General features: G+C 38.7%; 1 protein-coding gene across 1 annotated transcript; it reads left to right on the forward strand.

The window, feature by feature from the left end:
* The first annotated feature begins 5,639 nt into the window (after positions 1-5,639).
* LOC138204388 (keratin, type I cytoskeletal 18) lies at positions 5,640-14,591 on the forward strand. The gene is made up of 10 exons (XM_069159613.1): positions 5,640-5,708; positions 7,177-7,449; positions 7,559-7,684; positions 8,179-8,261; positions 8,803-8,959; positions 10,313-10,477; positions 10,586-10,711; positions 11,691-11,908; positions 13,052-13,080; positions 13,977-14,591. Exons 2-10 carry the CDS (start codon positions 7,186-7,188, stop codon positions 14,090-14,092), a joined length of 1,284 nt encoding a protein of 427 aa, XP_069015714.1. The 5' UTR covers positions 5,640-5,708; positions 7,177-7,185; the 3' UTR covers positions 14,093-14,591.
* Positions 14,592-17,865: the final 3,274 nt, after the last annotated feature.

Below are 17,865 nucleotides of genomic sequence, written 5' to 3' on the forward strand. Positions count from 1 at the left end.
ACACCTATAATACGCCTAAAACACCCTACTTTTCACGCAGAGGCGAGGCAAAACGTGACACTGATACAGTATCCTCTGGTGGACTGATGGGTGTATTACATGCTTTGGCGTGATACTCGGTGAGATTCACAGTTTTTGAGGGTTTGGTGTCCCAGGACAGTTTCTCACTAAGCCCAGTTGTGAACGCCATTTTGGCAGGTGAGCCTGAAATTAGAGCCTCAGAAGTTTAAACCCTCACACCGGGTGTTTGTGGGCCAACTTACAGCTACTGCTGAAGAGCCACTGAGCAAAGCACTAAACTTTGATAATTTGTACAGTGGTTCAGCTGTCAACAAGATTGTGGTTGTACAACTATGCAATCCCAGAGGTGCTGCCCTGCCTCCTTCTGTTGCTACTTCCCCAGGTCATGTTCAGGATAAGACTGTGATCTTAGCCAAGTTTCCCTCTTAAATAACACACACACACACACACACACACACACACACACACACACAGACAGAGACCTCTTTCCCTTTAAACTTTTCATACAGTCACCATGCAATGAATGTAGATTCATATCTTAAATATTACCAACCCCTCTGATAATAATCTACACAAACATACTGAGTGGTCTGACGTGTTTCCGTCACACAAAAGCAGCCTGCACTTAGGCAAGAGGGGTGGGGGGTGGGGTGGGGATTCACAAGGGGAGGGGGGGGGTGCAGATAGTTAAAGTGAAAGAAAAGAAAGCGCAATTGCAGGTGCTGACCTCCAGAGTTGCTCACATATGTTGTTATCTGTGTATAATTTCTACACGGCAGATTCTTATCTTCTTATCAGAGAATGGCTGCCGGACTGAAGTCCGCCCATCAAACAGTGACTTGGGGCCCAAATTACATCAATTAAGAGTCTGGAGTGGAGCGGTGCTTTGAGTTCCTTTAAATTGGTGGAATAACGAATCCATTTTAGTGGGTTACCTTAGATTTAAACTTTTGATGAGGAACTTTGAGAAATGGGGCAGAGGAGAGGAAGAGATTGTAGAAATACTGATCAGAAAAAAAACAATACAGCCTGGAGTTGAGTTTGCAACAAAGTAAGATTTTCTCAATAATATGGTTTAGTGATGTGAAATTTTATATGATCACATTACTTATTAAAAAAACCAACCTGTAATGGTAAACAACACATTGCTTTATGCATTAATGGATGGAAGTCAGGTGGATGTGGATTTTGGGACATTTAAGAAATGTCTGACCTCCCTCTTTAGATCTCGTTTTCCTACCACGCCTCATTGAAAGAGTTACAGAATCACTGTGGACTATTAGTCAATTAAGAATAAAGTTTTGAGTGTTGGTAACACTGCAGTCATTGAATAACTAATAGAGAATGAATAAAACAACTCATTTTAACTGCAGACATTTTGACTTTTCATATTTGGGAAAAGTGTGTACAAATATTTAGGATTTTTTTTTTTTTTAATTTTTTTTAAGTGTCCCAGTGAGATAAGACAGTGTGACAGTGAGGCAGCATGCACGATACAAGAACAATGAAGCACCATTCAGCCCTAGTTTTATTATTTCATTGTAAAATATATTTTCTGTAAATAATAACTCAATTGAATTCTGTATCTAAGATTCAAGGCCAGTGCAACATTGATGTACCTGTTCCGAGTCATTACTATACCACACTACATGGCAGCACTGTAGGATTAAAAGTACTTGTAGTTTTGCACATCACTGACTTAGATTTTTGGTCATGCAACTAGCTGAGATCAAATTTCTGCAATATGGGAATATGTAGCTTCATCAGCACATGTGAAACTCAATCTGTTGTTATCTGTCAGCTCTGTGTAGTGAAAACTTTGCTAACTTTAAATTTGGTGATTCAGATTTTTTTTTTATTGTTATTATTATTTATTAACAACTACTTGACCAAATATAAAGAAGATTACATTTTTGGGGTCAAAAATTATGAAAATTTTAACTAAGAAATCTGTCGTTCCTCGAACGATAAGAAAACCTCTCAACCCCATTTGATTACCTGAAAATCTGTTGATGCCGACTTGACAACAGATCATTCTGTAATCATAACAAGTTGAAATCTTGGAGAAACTTGTTTTTTATGAGGCTATGTTTCTGTGTATCGTCTCACTTTGAACATTACAACCTCTTTATCTTATTACGTTTTTATCAGTTTAAGACAACTCTATATTTTTATAACAAAAAAGATCTCACAAATCTCTTTCACTAGTTTTTAGTCGTACCTCTGACAGAAAGATTAGAGTAGGGAAGCTACTTGATGACGTTGACATGACTTTTGCGGCTCGGTCATATGTGGCTGAATCTGTCTGTATTTGTTTGTCTGTCAGCTAACCAACATGAATGCTATTGAGCAGCAGCAGAACTGTAACAAGAAGTAATCACTTCAGCAGCAAAATTACTATTTAGAGGCATCCGTCATGTTGATGGCCGAAGCAGCAAGGATGACGCGCAGTTTGATGCAGTTGTTGGAAGCTAGTTCCTCCACGATGTCCTTAGTGTGGATTTAACTTAATTAAATAACTAAAAACTGACTTTTGGGGATTTTTTTTTTTCCAGAGCAGTTTTGGTGTTTTACAAACTTTTATTTTACTGCTGGTGGTCATAATTTGTGAGTTTGTAAAGATTCTATGGCTACATACACCCTCATCATGTTGTCTTTATATTGCAGTGCACTCTTCTTCCCTCTTAAAAAAAAAAAACAGAAAGAAAGAAAATGGATTTTGTTTTAGTGTTGAAGTCATGTTCTAAACCCTCATGTTGATTTTACTGTATGTAGTTTACTGTATATTCTTGTAACATTATGAAAGTGATGACCTGACGTGGATGTCATCAGTACCACACTGTTAGCACTCCTTTGTGTGTGAATTTTGCTGGTGTGGTCACATGATCACTTGTGACAGGGGTCATGAAGGGTCAAGTGGGGTCATGAGTAGTATCCTGACATCCTGCCAGTCTAATCACCTGTTTATTTATTTAACAAGAAAACTCTGATCCCACTGACTGAAGGAGAGACAGAGAGAAAGTGAAAGTAAGCGGAGGGGTTGATTAAGGTTCTGCTTGACCATGATTGATCTCGCATTGGGATGTGAATCTCATATCTAAGAGCATGTTAAGCACACCTTGCTCGTCATTAAGAAAATAGCTGCTGTGCAATCTAACAATATTCAAACGTACAGAACTTTATTGAAATTCCAGTGGAGATCCAAGAGTTTCCAAAAATAAAGTAAAAAGCCAGGCATTCAATGTAGATTTTGGGGAAATATGTACGAAATGATTCACAAGTCATCTTGAATATTTTCATTCCATTTAAATGTGCATCCGATAAAAAAAAAACAACAACCATGTAGTCATGTGTTTGAATATGCTGTTTATAAATTAAAAGTCAACACTTCATGTTAAGAGATTTAAAGAATACATTTTATTTTTGTTTTGACTCACAAAGTCATTAAAAAGGACTTTTTCTGCTCACCATCAGAAAAAAGTGAATCTGGACATTCATTTGGAATAACAAGTGTCTTACAAGCATTATGTTGACATGGCTTGTTGCTGCCCTCTTTTGGAAAGTACAGGTGCTTGTTTTAGTGTAACCTTGTATTTACCAGCCTTCACCACATAGTGGAGGTAGAGTACAGCCGTCTGATGGGAATAGGCAATATTTGTAAAAAAAAATAAGACACACGTCACAGAGAACTTCAAATAATTCTCTGGAGTAAACAAGAAAAAAATAAAAGTTCTAAACTAATACATGGTTGGTTATTTACTTTCTGGTAAAAATAAATCTTTCAGGAACAAAATGCAGAATGTTTGTATATCGAATATATACATAGGGACATTTGCAATGCTGACAGATACCAGGAATATATTTTTTATCTCATTTAGATATGATAACATATGGGAATACGAAGCTTTGCCCACATGTTTTTAATATCACATGTGTCTACAAGTTTTGCATGGACAAAGTTCACGAGAATTATAGTCAGAGTGGAAAAGAGAAGAAGCATTCATTGGTCTCTCTTCCTCTGTAGGAATATGACGGTGAACTTATACTACAGAGATATTTATGAAAGTGTATAGAGTGAATAAATGACAGTTTACTGAACCTAAAACATAAAGGGCATGCATTAAAATGTTCACCTGTTGCTCATTTGCATGAATTTTACAGTTACAGTTATAGAGTGAATAAATGACAGTTTACTGAACCTAAAATGTTCACCTGTTGCTCATTTGCATGAATTTTACAGTTACAACACTGACACTTTTTTGGGTGAACATTTCAAATTTTTATGATTGAAATAGATAGCGATATTTTGTCCATTCTCTGTTTACACTGAGCATCTACCATGTTGGCTTTAAACGCTGCAGCAAGCAGGTTTTCTTTCTCTGGCTAACTTGTTGAATATTTTATTTCCAACAGGTCGGAGGAGGGTCAGGTTACAGCAAGATGGGGGACCGCAGGACAGGAGGGATCCAGAGAAGTGCGGGCGAGGCTCTGTACACACCTTGCTGCTCACAGTAAAGGGATGGCAAGAATAACGAGACATTTAATAGCACAGATACGAGAGGGCATGCATTATTGTGATCGGCGATGCTACAAGGTGAAAGCTAAACACTGATAGGAGCTGGGCATTAGAATTCAAAACAAAATGTTTGCTGAGGGGATTATTTTGGCTTGAAAGCACTAATATATATTTCTTTAATAGTTGAAGCTGCACTAATGTTTATTTTGACAATATGTCTAATGTGAAAGGCATCTGTCAAAGTGATGACAGAGAATCGTCACAGTTTTATGGTTGACCTGTTGTGGTTCCGTCTCACTGCTGACAACAGGCTGGCAGAGTCGGTGGCTGGGAAACACAGTGGATCATCTGGCAGCTAAATTATATTTCCCTCCAAAGAGACCAAACATAAAGCTGAAAGGAGAGTGAATATCGGACTTACAAGTGGCCAGAGATACAACTCCAAACGAGTCCTAATAATGCTGCATATCTGCAGCTGTGTATAAATAAGCAAAACAAGCTGGCGTGTTCACACTATCAACTTTATAAAGTGATGTGATGTGTTCTGTTTAAATTTCCCGTCTGTTAAGAAATGAATCTCCCATATTGTTACTTTACTCGATTTTTTTTTTTAACTTCACTTGGCAGAGTGATTGATGATGAGAGTGTGATGCTACTTTATTAATTAAAGCTGAGTTAAAGACATCACAACGAAGAAGTGGAAACTATTTGCACACAGGCAGTTTCTGGATTTTAATGATTTTCAATAAGGTAGAAGGAGTCCATGTATTCTTGGAAACCTTTAAGGAAATGTATCAGACGTGAATTTTTATTTGAAGAAGAGTGTTTAGATGTCTTAAGTCAAGCTTGAAAAACATTTTTGATCAAACAAAAATGTCTCTCGGCTGAGCTGATCCTTGTCGAGGTGCACATCCTGTAACTACCTTCCTATGAAAAATGTACAAAGTGAGCATGGACTATGTCAGCAAAGCATCATATTTCACATTACATGAGAAGCTATGTTAATTAGACTCTACACACCTTTCTCAGGAACTTCCGGTATAGTAAACACACCTCCTGTTGTGAGTTAGCTCCTCCCACGTCATGTACACCTGCATATAAGCATGTATCAGCAGCAGAGTCTCCTGCATTCCTCTGGATTCCACCTTGATTCCATCTGAAGAAACTCCTGGTAAGAAGAATATTTTCTTTCTTTTTTTAAAGCAAAAAAGATTCTTCAAGTTCTTTTGTCAAGTTTAATGGCTGGGGTTATGGAAAAAAAAAAAAAAAACCAATGCACTGATCTAAAATAAAATTATAATTGGAATAAAAAGTTGCTACAAATTTCCCCAAGTGAGCAAATCGTATTTTTCTGCTCACTTTCATTTAGAGCTGTCAACGTAACTATTTGTCCGACGACAGCGGGATGATCTCAAATAATTCAATGACAGTCCTTTTCCTGCTGAACAAAGTGTCTCCTTGTGTCACCGGAATTCGCTCGGAATATTTTCTAGATCATTTTCCCAAGCTCTATCTTTCATCTGAACAAGGACTGCCTGTCTCCTGCTGGCTCCTTTGTAGTGTTGTGGGAACGGTGTTGCGAGGATCAAGTGACAGAAAGACAGAGAGGTTCCGTTGACTTACTGAAACCCTGCACACCAAAGCAACACACACACACACACACACACACACACACATACACATACAGGGACAAAGCTGCCCTGTCTTACACTGTGTTTGACATCCAAACAACAACTAGTCTTACTTGACTTCCAGAAGGTAATGTGAACACCTGTTAAACTTAATATCAGCTCAAATTTTTTTTTAAAAGAGGAAAGAAAATAAAGTAACGAGTATTTATGCAAAGTGACCTTACTGAAACATGTTCTTTGCATATTAACTTCACATAAATATAAACCAATATTTTAGATATTTAATAAAGTTGTAATTATTCTTTGTTTATAAATGTTATCACCAGTAATCTTCTTTTCTGTTTGTTTCTGTTTTTATGAATCCACCATTGGTCTCTTCTTGAATATGAAATCTTATTTTCATAGTAAAAGACTTCATGAGAGTGTCCTCAGTCTCAGTGAGAGGCTCTTCTTCGCTGTGGTCATTTACATCTTGATTTTATGCTGACTTGAGTTTAAGCAGAGTTTGCAAAGAACTGAGAATGACAGGCAGAAGTGGCTCTGACCATAAAGTCCGTCATCTCATCGATGCAGATGGTTGGTTTGAGTAGGCACTAGCTAGCCGTGCATACACTCATTCAAAGACTCCTTTCATCATTTTCAGTGGGCGATCAGAAGTCTTGAGTATAAGATCCTACTTGTATTTCTATTAAAGTCTGATCAAACACTAGAATAAAGCACATTTGCTTAAGGGCCACAAAAGAGCTTTTCTACAACCAGACCTCATGTAACAGTAGCTTTAAATGACTTCTAAAGGTCACACAGTCTGGCTTTCGAGGTTATCTATTTTCGTTATGACGTTTGTTTGTAATTTGAGCATCATCCTCTCTCTTCATGAACATGAACAGGTAAGACATGTCAAAGATGTAATGCCAGTTATTGTGCTCTTGTTCTTGATTCTTGCCTCCATCTTTAGGGTGAGTTCAAAAACATGTCTTGATTCCAAGTTTCTTTGTGTCCACCTCACAGCCGCCCATCATGGCCTCCAGTATCTCAGTGAGAAGTTACTCTATGAGCCGTCAGCCCTCCTTCTCCAGTCGTTCTCTAATGGACACCAGTCGAGCTCGAACCCGGGCTTCTGTCTCTTTCTCCGCTGCCAGCCCACTGACCCGTTCGGCTTCTATCAGCCAGGATCTCAATGGGCCACTCAGCCTTCAACTCAACGGACTGCACGGCAACAGCACCAACGACAAGGAAGCTATGCAGAGTCTCAACAGCCGTCTGGCCAACTACCTGGACAAGGTCTGATTCATGACTTAGTGCTGCACTGCTTGGTCAGCAGCCCAGGAAATAACAGAACACTAAGCTGAAATGCTTTGCTCATTAAACTCCTTCTCTCCATCTCCTCCAGGTGCGTACTCTAGAGCGCTCCAATGCCGACCTGGAGATGAAGATTAAGCAGCTGATGCTCGACCGCATTCCCAAAGGTCATGACCTTGATTCCATGATGGCTCAGGCTCACGCTGTTGAGCAAGAGGTAAGCATGAAGACACACAGACTTCAACAGCCTGAGGGCGAGGTCTGAGCTCATCAATAAACAGAGCTCAAGGTTATGATGGCTTTGATTATTGTGCATGGACAAAACAACTATGCAAAGGCCAGGATGTCTTTTAGCACAAGCTGCGTCAGTAGATTCATCAAGGGCAGAATTTGACCTATATTTGATGTTTGAGTTAACTTGAACCACAGAAGAAGTTAATGATTATTTTTCCTTTTTTAAAACACGATTTAGTTACAGTTTAATGAAACTGGAATGTGTCTTCTTATTGGAAAATAAAAGAATTGTAGGGCAAAGGACACATGACACATGCTTTCACAGTGTTACTGTTAGTTACCACAAACTGTTTGATCACATGAACAGAAAAAATAAAGCATCACATAAAGAACAATATATTAATTAAGATGTGAACATAGACTTTAATAAGGGATGTTGGAAATGTGTTATAATTAAACCATGTCAATATTTGTCAGGTGAGGAAGAAGACCTTGGAAAATGCTCGTCTCATGCTGGAGATCGATAATGCCAAACTGGCTGCCGATGACTTCAGAATCAAGTGAGTGATTAATGATTACACTGACCTGTAGTCTTGGTTTTTACCACATCTGCTTCCTGCTGTAGTGGCTGCTTTGCACATTTGTAATATCTGTCTGGCTGTATAGCATTGCAGCACTAAATTCAAATTTAATTATCAAGTATTTGTCACATTTTAGTGATATTTTATTGTCTCGAGATCCTTACTGTTAAAATAATTAATGCAAATTCTGCTTTTTATTTGAAATACTTGGTATCCCTTTGAGTTTTGGCTTTCTGCTGTTGCAATTATTGGTTTCCAGCTCTTTTCTGTCCTTTTTTAAAAGGTATCCTGACTATACAGACTTTATTGACAGACAAATATTATACAAAGAGAAAACATGACCAGAACTACAGTAAAGGAAATGTTTCTCTTCTTTCATAAATCAATGTTTCATTTCCTTATGCCAGGCATATAGTATCAGAGCAAGGCAGTTTCTATTCCAATTAAAAGAGAGCATTATGTCTGCAGAGGTAAACCATTCCTGTAATATGTACTGTTTCTCTTTACTGAACTTTCCCAGGTGGGAGACTGAGCTGGTGATGTGTCAGTCTGTGGAGAGAGACTGTGTTGCTCTGAAAAAGGCCAAGACCGACCATGAGCAGATCATCGCCTCTTTGAGGGGAGACTTGGACAGCCTGAAAGAAGAGCTTTACTTCCTCAAGAAAAACCACGGGGAGGTACGTCTTGTTTGTCACCTCTATCTCTTTATCTTTTCCTTTAAAGCACCCACATTTCTTTCACCTCTCTGTTTTACAGCATATTCAGTACTTGACATTTGTGTAGTCTCGTTTTCTCCCTCTTGTTCTTTAAACTGTCCTCACAAACAGCAGGTGCTTTGATATCGGCTTGACCCAGTTTGGAAGACTCAGTGGGGTTGTTTTAGAGCCAAAGCAGACAGAAAAGGTTGTGTAGGGGAGGGGAAGCACAGAGAGAGGCGGTCATCTGGTTACTAGAGACAAAATGAGCAGGTAGATCTGGTTGCTGCTCTTTCTGTCCAATCAGCTGATCCGAAGCGTCCTCTGAGGGAAAGATAAAGTTAGGCAAACTTACCCCCTCACAATAAAGGAAAGACTTATCTCCTTCTTCCTGAAACAAGTCTGCCGCTTCCAGTACACTGGAATATTGTGGTGCAAAGCAATATGTGTAGTCTAAGTGTTTGTACAATAGATTTAGTGCCAGACAGATGAGGCTTTAAAATCCAAATTTAACACTGAAACCATGACCTACTGCAGATATTGTGAATGAGTTTGACTGTGTGAGATAGCCTTATTTTGTTTTTGTGATTCTTGGAATACATCAACAAGTATATCTCTTATGTATTCTTATTCTTATACTTTTTTTTTACCACTATGTAAAAATTTAGATCCTGCCATCTTTGTGGAAAGTGTTGAGATGGTTGTTTAGCTTCTTAAACAGACTCCTGTGGACTGTATGTGGCTCTTTGTCTGCTGTCGGCTCTGGAATCTGTCAGCCCTTTTAAATTAAATTTTCCACCACTAACACAAATAAACAGCATCTCTCAGGGTTACCTGGGAAACTGGATCCCACAAGTGTTTCATCATTCTTTGCTTTGCTAAGAGGCATTCAAAAAATGTGCCCAAAATAAAAAACGTTATTATCCAACAAAGGCTGGAAAATATATATGAACACATTCCAAGAGAATTAAATAACAGACCACATTAAAGGTAACTGCATGTAGCAAAACACAATGTTATAAAGAGGAGAGACTGACAGAGATCCACCAAGCATGCATGAGCAGGAGTGTGGCGGGTGCGAGTTGAAAGGCCATCAGTAAGATGAGCTCTGTGCTATCAAGTATTGATGAAGAACATCTAAATAATGAAAATTCCATCGCATCCTCTCTGCCACCCCGCGGTGTAGGATTCACTAAACAGTTTGTAGTTCCATATGTTGCCTGTTTGCACAGGTGTTAAACACAATACCACTTTTAGTCAAGTTTATTTAGATGCCACATCGTTGGAAATGCAGCTATAATTATTTTATCAACATAACTACATTTATGCCTGCAGGAACTTGAGCAGATGAAGTCTCGTATTGCCAGAGACGAGGTTAATGTGGAAGTGGACTCTGCCACCGGGCCGGAGCTGGGCACCATTCTGTCCGAGTTGCGCTCCCAGTACGAAGGGATTGTCAAGAAGAACAAGGAGCAGGCGGAGCATTGGTACCGCAAGAAGGTGTGGGGGAGAAATATTTTTGTCAGATTCACTCTTGTCAATTGATTTACATGGCCTAGACAAAAAAAAGTCATAAAAATTAATTATGTCATTTTGCAACTTGTCCAGCTGGAGATGGTGCAGAATGAGGTGAAGGAGAGCAATGAGGCTCTGAGAGAAGCCCAGGGAGAGCTGATAGAGAGGCAGCGCTTCCTGCAGACCCTGGAGGTGGAGCTGGAGAGTCTGCACAAACAGGTGAGCTGCTACGCCTGAGATAAAGGAAGTTGCATGAAATGGTATAACGCCTTACTGTTTGTTGAAAGTGAGTTTTCTTAGGGAATTAGGAAACTCAAGTTTGTGGTGTTAGGGGAAACTCCTGTCTCTCCTTTTCTAGAGTCACAAGTCTGACATGTTTGTATTTTAGTTTAAAAAAACAAACAAACCAGTAAATCCAATTTCTACACCGAGTTGTTCAAACAAAATCTAATGCACATAAAGCTGTTCAAACACCACAGTCATTATTCTAAAATTCTGGTTATGAGTATTAACTTTTCACAAAGCCACAATGAATTATGGTATTTCTTTCCATAAGGGATTTGTCGAGTAACAACAAAGATAATCCTAATAGAAATTCAGACTCGGTCACATTTAGATCCTTTCTTGCACATATCAATGTTACTGAATTGAATTGTCTGGGAAAAATGTTTTTGTTTTTCTTTCTTATAATCCTGGGTTGACAGTAAACACGTTCTCCCACATTGATAAGTCGTGCAAGGACATAGGGGATTCAGTTGCTAAATCGTTATGGGGGTGATTTTCAGTGGTGAGATTGGGTAATCGTGTCGAATGTTTGCATTGGGTGCCAAGGCCTTTTCAGTTCACAGGCATTTGTTAATAATGGTTTGGGAAGCAATTTCAGCATCAGGAAGCATTCTCGAGGTTTGATGTCCATTGGCAAACACCTTCTGAGGAAATGGGAGGAGGTTGAAGAGCCAAAACTTCCATAACCAGCCAACCTAAAGCATCATATTACAGAACACTGGTTACAATGCAATCAGGACAGCACAGTCAATGTGATGAGGGGAATCACAGTCCCTTATTGTGTCTGAGGTAGCCAGTCCTGTAACTTGCTACTGATATCATGATTAAAAGGAATATATATGGTAATGTTAGACCCAGAAATTCAGATGTAAGGCAGGTCTTCTTTGTTATTTTTTCCCTTTTCTCTCCTCAGATAGCAGCTCTGGAGGGTAATCTGGGTGAGACGGGTCAGAAGTATTCTGGTGAGATGGAGCGGCTACAGGTCACCCTGAGCCAAATGGAGGACGACCTCTCCCAGCTCCGGCTGGACATGCAGCGCACCAAGACCGACTACGAGCAGCTACTCCGCATCAAGCAGAACCTGGAAATGGAGATTGCTACCTACAGGCGCCTGCTGGAGGGAGAAGAAACGTGAGCTCTGCGATAATAATAAAGCTTTTAATGCAAGGATCAGAGAGGAATTATTGTTGATTACAACTTTTGTCTTGTAGTTTCAGCTGTTCCTGTAAGTAATAATACATTTGTATACCTTCTTCCGGTGTGGTAACACAACAACATTATGAAAGAGTCAGACAGGTCAATTAAAGATTTTTAAACAACCTATCAGGTGAGCCAAACTCATGTAGAAGAGATAACAAAGGCAAATGGTAAAATACCTAAACTGCCACAATTTACAGTCCGACTTGTTAGTTCAATTTTAGCCTGCTTGTGCACATTGTTTTTTTTTCCCCCTGTGGATTATTACCAAATTTATGATTGGTCACTTTCAGTATCACTTCCAAATAAAGTTTAGACAACTGTTTGATTTATAAATCCCTATATGGTCATCTTACTGACCATGTTTCTTTGCCAATTGCCATGGCTGAGACAAACTTGTTATTGTAACAACTGAAAATGAAAGCCAACAATACAACATATGAAACTTCACAACAAATACATCTAAAGAAGAACACACAATTTGTAATAAATTGCACTTTTATTTAAAGGTTTGAGCTTGTTTAGTATGAACATTCATCTGTCCTTGCTAAAACTGGACTGATGTATGTCATTTTACTGGTTTACATCAGTCCAGTGTTACAAGGGATTTTGTGCATTCATATCAAAATGTGGTGATAAGAAAGTAGTAATAAGTATGCCTGTCACTTCTTAAAGCGATCAACATTTAGGGAAATATGCTTTCTTACCAAGAGTTTGATTATACAATCACTACCACTCTTGTATCAGCTTGATAAAGAGGAAGTTGATTCACATTCTTAACATAAAGACTTTAAGCAGGAGGAACCAGCTAACCTGACTTTGTATGAAGATAACACAACCCCATAAAACACAACTTCTTAGTTTTACATTTTGGATCTGAACCAAATATGATACACTGTGCTAACCGATGAGCGGTTGTGTAGAGGTTGTGGTAGGCAGATTTGTTTACCTGTCGAATCAAGCTCACCGTGTTAATTTCCTCTCGTCTAGCTTCTGCAGGAAAGTAAATTAGCATATGCCTGAAAAGTTCAAAGAATTACTTTAAATATGTTGATCTTATTTTCTTTCTTCTTTCAGAGTGAAAGAGGTTCCTGTTCCTATTAAAAGTGAGTCCTCAAATTCAATTTCTAACTGATAAAAGATAGTCAGTGTATGTATGTCAGAACAAAAGAACGACATCCTTGTACAGTGATGCAGTAGAGTAAATACCACAGCAATAACCGGTCATTTATTTTAAATGTATCCTATCACAACGTAATGGAAACATCAGAGAGGTAAAGAGTGACTATGGCTGAAATGATAAGTCAAGCAAATTGTTCACAAATGTTTGTATTTAACAGCTGTGCATAAAAGCCAAACTTTATTGAGATTAAGGTGTGAATTGGACTCAGCGTTGTAGTGAGACAAACAGGCAGACATATATTCTTTGACACGCCCATGAGGCCCAGGACTAATTATAGTTTTATGAAATTCCAAACAATGTAAACACCACAAACAGTTCAGCTCCTATAGCAACTAATGTGTGTGAAAACATTTCTTCAAGCTGGGTCTTTATTCGACTGACTCACGCTGCTGGATTAGCAGATGATTTGAAAATGTTCAACTTTTGTCTCACGACATTTGAAGACAAAGGACACCACAGAATCGAAGACTGTGATGTATTTAAGGAAAGTGGAATAGTTAAAGCTCTTCTTGCAAACTAGGCGTTTTAGTAAGCGTTAGACTTTACTGGAGTTCTTCTTATTTCTTACCAACATACTCTTCTTCTCATGTTGTAAATAAATGTTTAACTGTGTCTCTTCTAATCCTGCTATTTTATTTCAACTGATATCATGTCACTTAAAATCATCACATCTCTTTTCTTTCCTTTATTCAATTTACTTGTTTATTTGAATTTCATCTTGCAGTACGCCATTTTATTTCATTACAACTTTCTCATTTAGATTAAACTCCAATTGTCCTTAATTTTGCTCATCCAATCCCGTCTCTTTTCTCTGTGCAGAGGAGCATGATGTCCGCACCAGGAAGATCGTGAAGGTGGTGACTCAGACAATGGTCAACGGCAAAGTGGTGGATGAATCCAGTGAGGTGGAGCAGATTGAGGAGACCAAGAAATAGAACAAAACATATAGTCGAAGAATTTTGACAGTGTTTTCCAAAATAAAAGGAATGAAAGGGGGGGGGGGGAACACGAGAAACATTTATATCAGAATATTACCTGACAATTGTGGCTATGGAGAATCCCCAGTGTTCAATTTGACAAGAAAAACATGTTTTAAATGGGGAATTTTTGGTGCATTACTTGACTATCAATGTGGTTTTAAAGAAATGTTTCGCAGCATTGGCTCACCAATGACACTTTGAAAAATTATACAACTAACAAATATATCCTGTACTGCATGTGTTTATGAATTTCAGCTAGATATGTGTGAGAGGAACCGACTAACTATATCTTCATACTATTTCATCATAAAAGGTTGTGTAGTTAAACAAGATATTTATTTCCTAGTGTGGTAAAGTTTACTTCAGTAAATGTCATAAATCATGCCTTTACTTCTTTTACAATTCATTTAATATTTGCTGTTTTTTGTTTGTACTCTGAATAAAAAGTTCCATTACTCCATGACTTGTTTCTTATTCCTGTGGCACTCGGGACATGTATGTTCTGGCTTTTGGTCTGAACAAATGGCAGGATGCAGTGTCTCAGTGGACTCGTCCTAATGGCTCTGTGAGGCATTACTCAGGCACAGGAGGTGCTTTGAGCTAAATGCTAACATCAGCATTCTAACATGCTGACAATGACTATGCTAACATGTTGAATTTTTGCAGGTATGTTAATCATGGTCGCCACAGGATAGCGTGGTAGCATGCTAACATTTGGTAATTGGCACTAAATACAAAGTATAGTGAAGGGTGACGAGAGACCGCTATGTCATAAACCAGTATTTGGTGCTAAATGAAAAGTTAAAAGTGCTGTATGTAAGATTTTTCATTTCAAAAATTAACTAAATTATCAACAGAATTTGAAGGAATAACGGCTTTAATTGCCCTATCAAAGACCTTTATGTGTTGTGATCTCCACTGAAGTTGGCTTGCTAAACTGGGACACCCAGACCATCCCGTTGCGTAATACAACTCCGCCCCTTAATAGGCGATAGTGAGTCATTACTCCTGCCAACATCAGAGGAAGAAGAAATGGCAAATTTTAAACTCTTGTAGCGAAACCGCTTGGAAGTATCCTTCTCAAAGTGCCAGAACCACATGTCCTCCCCAGTTATCTCATTTGACCCTGGATGTAGCTCTCCCGATTCTCAACCCCCACGTTGTGATGTAACGTGAACTTTTGTTAAACTGCTCTGGCCCTTCTTTATTACCCTCTTTTACCTCATAAAAACCCATACCTTCTGCCACAAGTGACGATATCCACACCCTTTTTGGTGTATAAAACCTGTCATTTTGGAGAGCACATCCTGCCAGCCAAAAACCACAGGATATCCCTTTTAATCCCCTTTTGGGTCACAACGGCTCCAATACATCAACTCCAAAGTTGATACTCTCCAGACACCAGATGACCTCCAGTATTGACCATCTCGAAGATCCACGTCTCCCTCATGTGGTCATAGGTCACCAAAAAACTCACGAACTATAAGAACAAAACATGGACGTTGTGATTCCTAACTATACACCCTGCTATAATGTACTCTGATGATTCTGCTAACAGTGTGACATTGATAGAAAGTGTTCTGTATCGCAAACTATAACTTTACGTGAATATGCGGACACTCTCTCTTTACTCTCTTTACTCTCTTTACTATGTCTCTCACCCCTCTCTCTCACTCTTCTCTGCCCTCCTTCACCTCTCTATCTGAGTAATTAAGGAGAATGACCTTATCGTTTAAAATGTGATCTGTGTTGTAATGATATATGTCATCTTACGTTGGTGAAGTGAAATAAGGGACTTCTTTTGTACATAAGTTGAACCAAATCATGCCAAACGTGGGCCCTCATGACACCCCCTCCTCATGACACTCCCCCCTCTCTGCCTGAGACAGGGTATCAATAAAGTGAAATTTGACACCCTGATCCTCGCCCATCCTCTTCAGCTTAAAAGAGGGAGACTCCAGCGGATCATTCAGATTAATTTTTTAGTGTGTTTGAGATTCGATTTGTTTTTCTTTTGAACCATTTAGATTCAAGTTAGTTTTCGTTCTTCTTAGAGTTTTCAGTTACTTTTGAGTTTCGTTAGGTTTTGACTTAATCATTTTTATTTTTGCCTTTTCGTTACGCTTCTAGTGCACATAGTTAATCAAAGTCTTAGAGTATGTCAGCAACTTTGCTGATTACGTACTTAATTCAACCCATTTTGATGAGCCTGTACTACTATCAGTAATTTTGTTAACGCCTGTCTCTGTTTGTCGTCCCCTATGTTTTCCCCGATCACTCTTTTCCTCATGTTTCCTGTCTTCTCCCCTGTTTGTTTTTGTCTGTCATGTGTTCTATATGTTTTGGTCTGTGTCTGGAGGGTATGGATTCATTCCACTGCCAGTCACCTCCCACTACCACACCTCTTTCAGCTGGCACAGCTCGTTCTCATTCCAGTAATCACCATACCCTTATAGTATATGAACCCCGGTCCTGCACTCCACCTGCATCAGTCAGTCCGATTATCTCACCTGGTACCATGTTGCAGTTCAGTAAGTCTGTTTGCTTGTTCTGCAATTCAGGTTCTGATCCCCAGTCTGTCTCCTGCCTCCCGCAGTCCTACCTGTGTGCCAGTCTACCAGACACCCTCACCTGCCTACACGGGTCTCGTTGACTCTCTCCCTTTCCGGGCTAGTAACACTTCGAACACATCTTAACATACAAAGTAGTATTACAAAATGAGACCCAAATCTTACATTACACCTTAGGAGAACCGAAGTCAAAACCATTCATTCTGAAGGGGAGATGAATGGCTTCATAAAATGTGATAATACATCTAACACTTGTGATGTCACTAAAAAACTAAAATCTGAATCTCATGGTGGCAACAGAGGGGAAAAAAAGAGGTCAACAAGATTCATTATCATTCATTTTGCCAATAAATACACAAAAACACAAGGGTTAGTTGTCATTTTTTACAGCAGCCTTTATTTACAGAATTCATTTATGACATGCATTTGAATTTAGCTGAAATAGAGCAAAGGAACTTTAGTTTGACACATTGTATTCACACAAATTTCTTCTTGCCAACTAATTCAACAAGTTGCACTTCATTTTGTCATGCTTTGTTGTTTGATTATCACATAACTTGATTTTCTCTAATGAATCATTTAAATTAAAGTTGTTGGGGAAAATCAAATTAACTAAAATACATGGAGAGTGATACAAGAAGAAAACAGACATTAAAAGGGTTGAAACAGCTGCTTTATAATTAGTGCAGTTGCAGACATGTGAAGACTCCCCACAGTTATTATGTGGGCGGATACCTCTGTTGTTGTTGAGTTTAGCTGTGAAGTAATGTCTCATCAGCTAGAAAATCTCAGATAGCAGTCAGCTTGAGTGTGTTGAGTTTTTATACACACAGGCTAAGCAGTGAGTTGTCCAATTAAGCTTTGAGTGATTTTTAAGATTTTTATTTTTTCTTCTCCACTCTGATAATCCCTCAATAAACCCATCCTCCAACCTGAGTAGACACTTTGTCTGTCATGACAAAAAAAACACTGATCTTTATCAACCCTATAATTTGGAGTGGGGACACCTTACTCCAAAAATCAAAAGCAAAGAGAAAACCAAATGAACTGATGATGAAAGGAATGTCCCAAATTTTACTTTGAAGTATAAAATGCATGTTTGTATTATATAACAGCCCACATGAAGGACTCCACTTTAGTTGAAATCAAGTTCACTTT

The sequence above is a fragment of the Embiotoca jacksoni genome, unplaced genomic scaffold, assembly GCF_022577435.1.
Source record: "Embiotoca jacksoni isolate LCO1_2020_lvr unplaced genomic scaffold, fEmbJac1.0.p SCAF_10, whole genome shotgun sequence".
Classification (NCBI taxonomy): Eukaryota; Metazoa; Chordata; class Actinopteri; family Embiotocidae; genus Embiotoca; species Embiotoca jacksoni.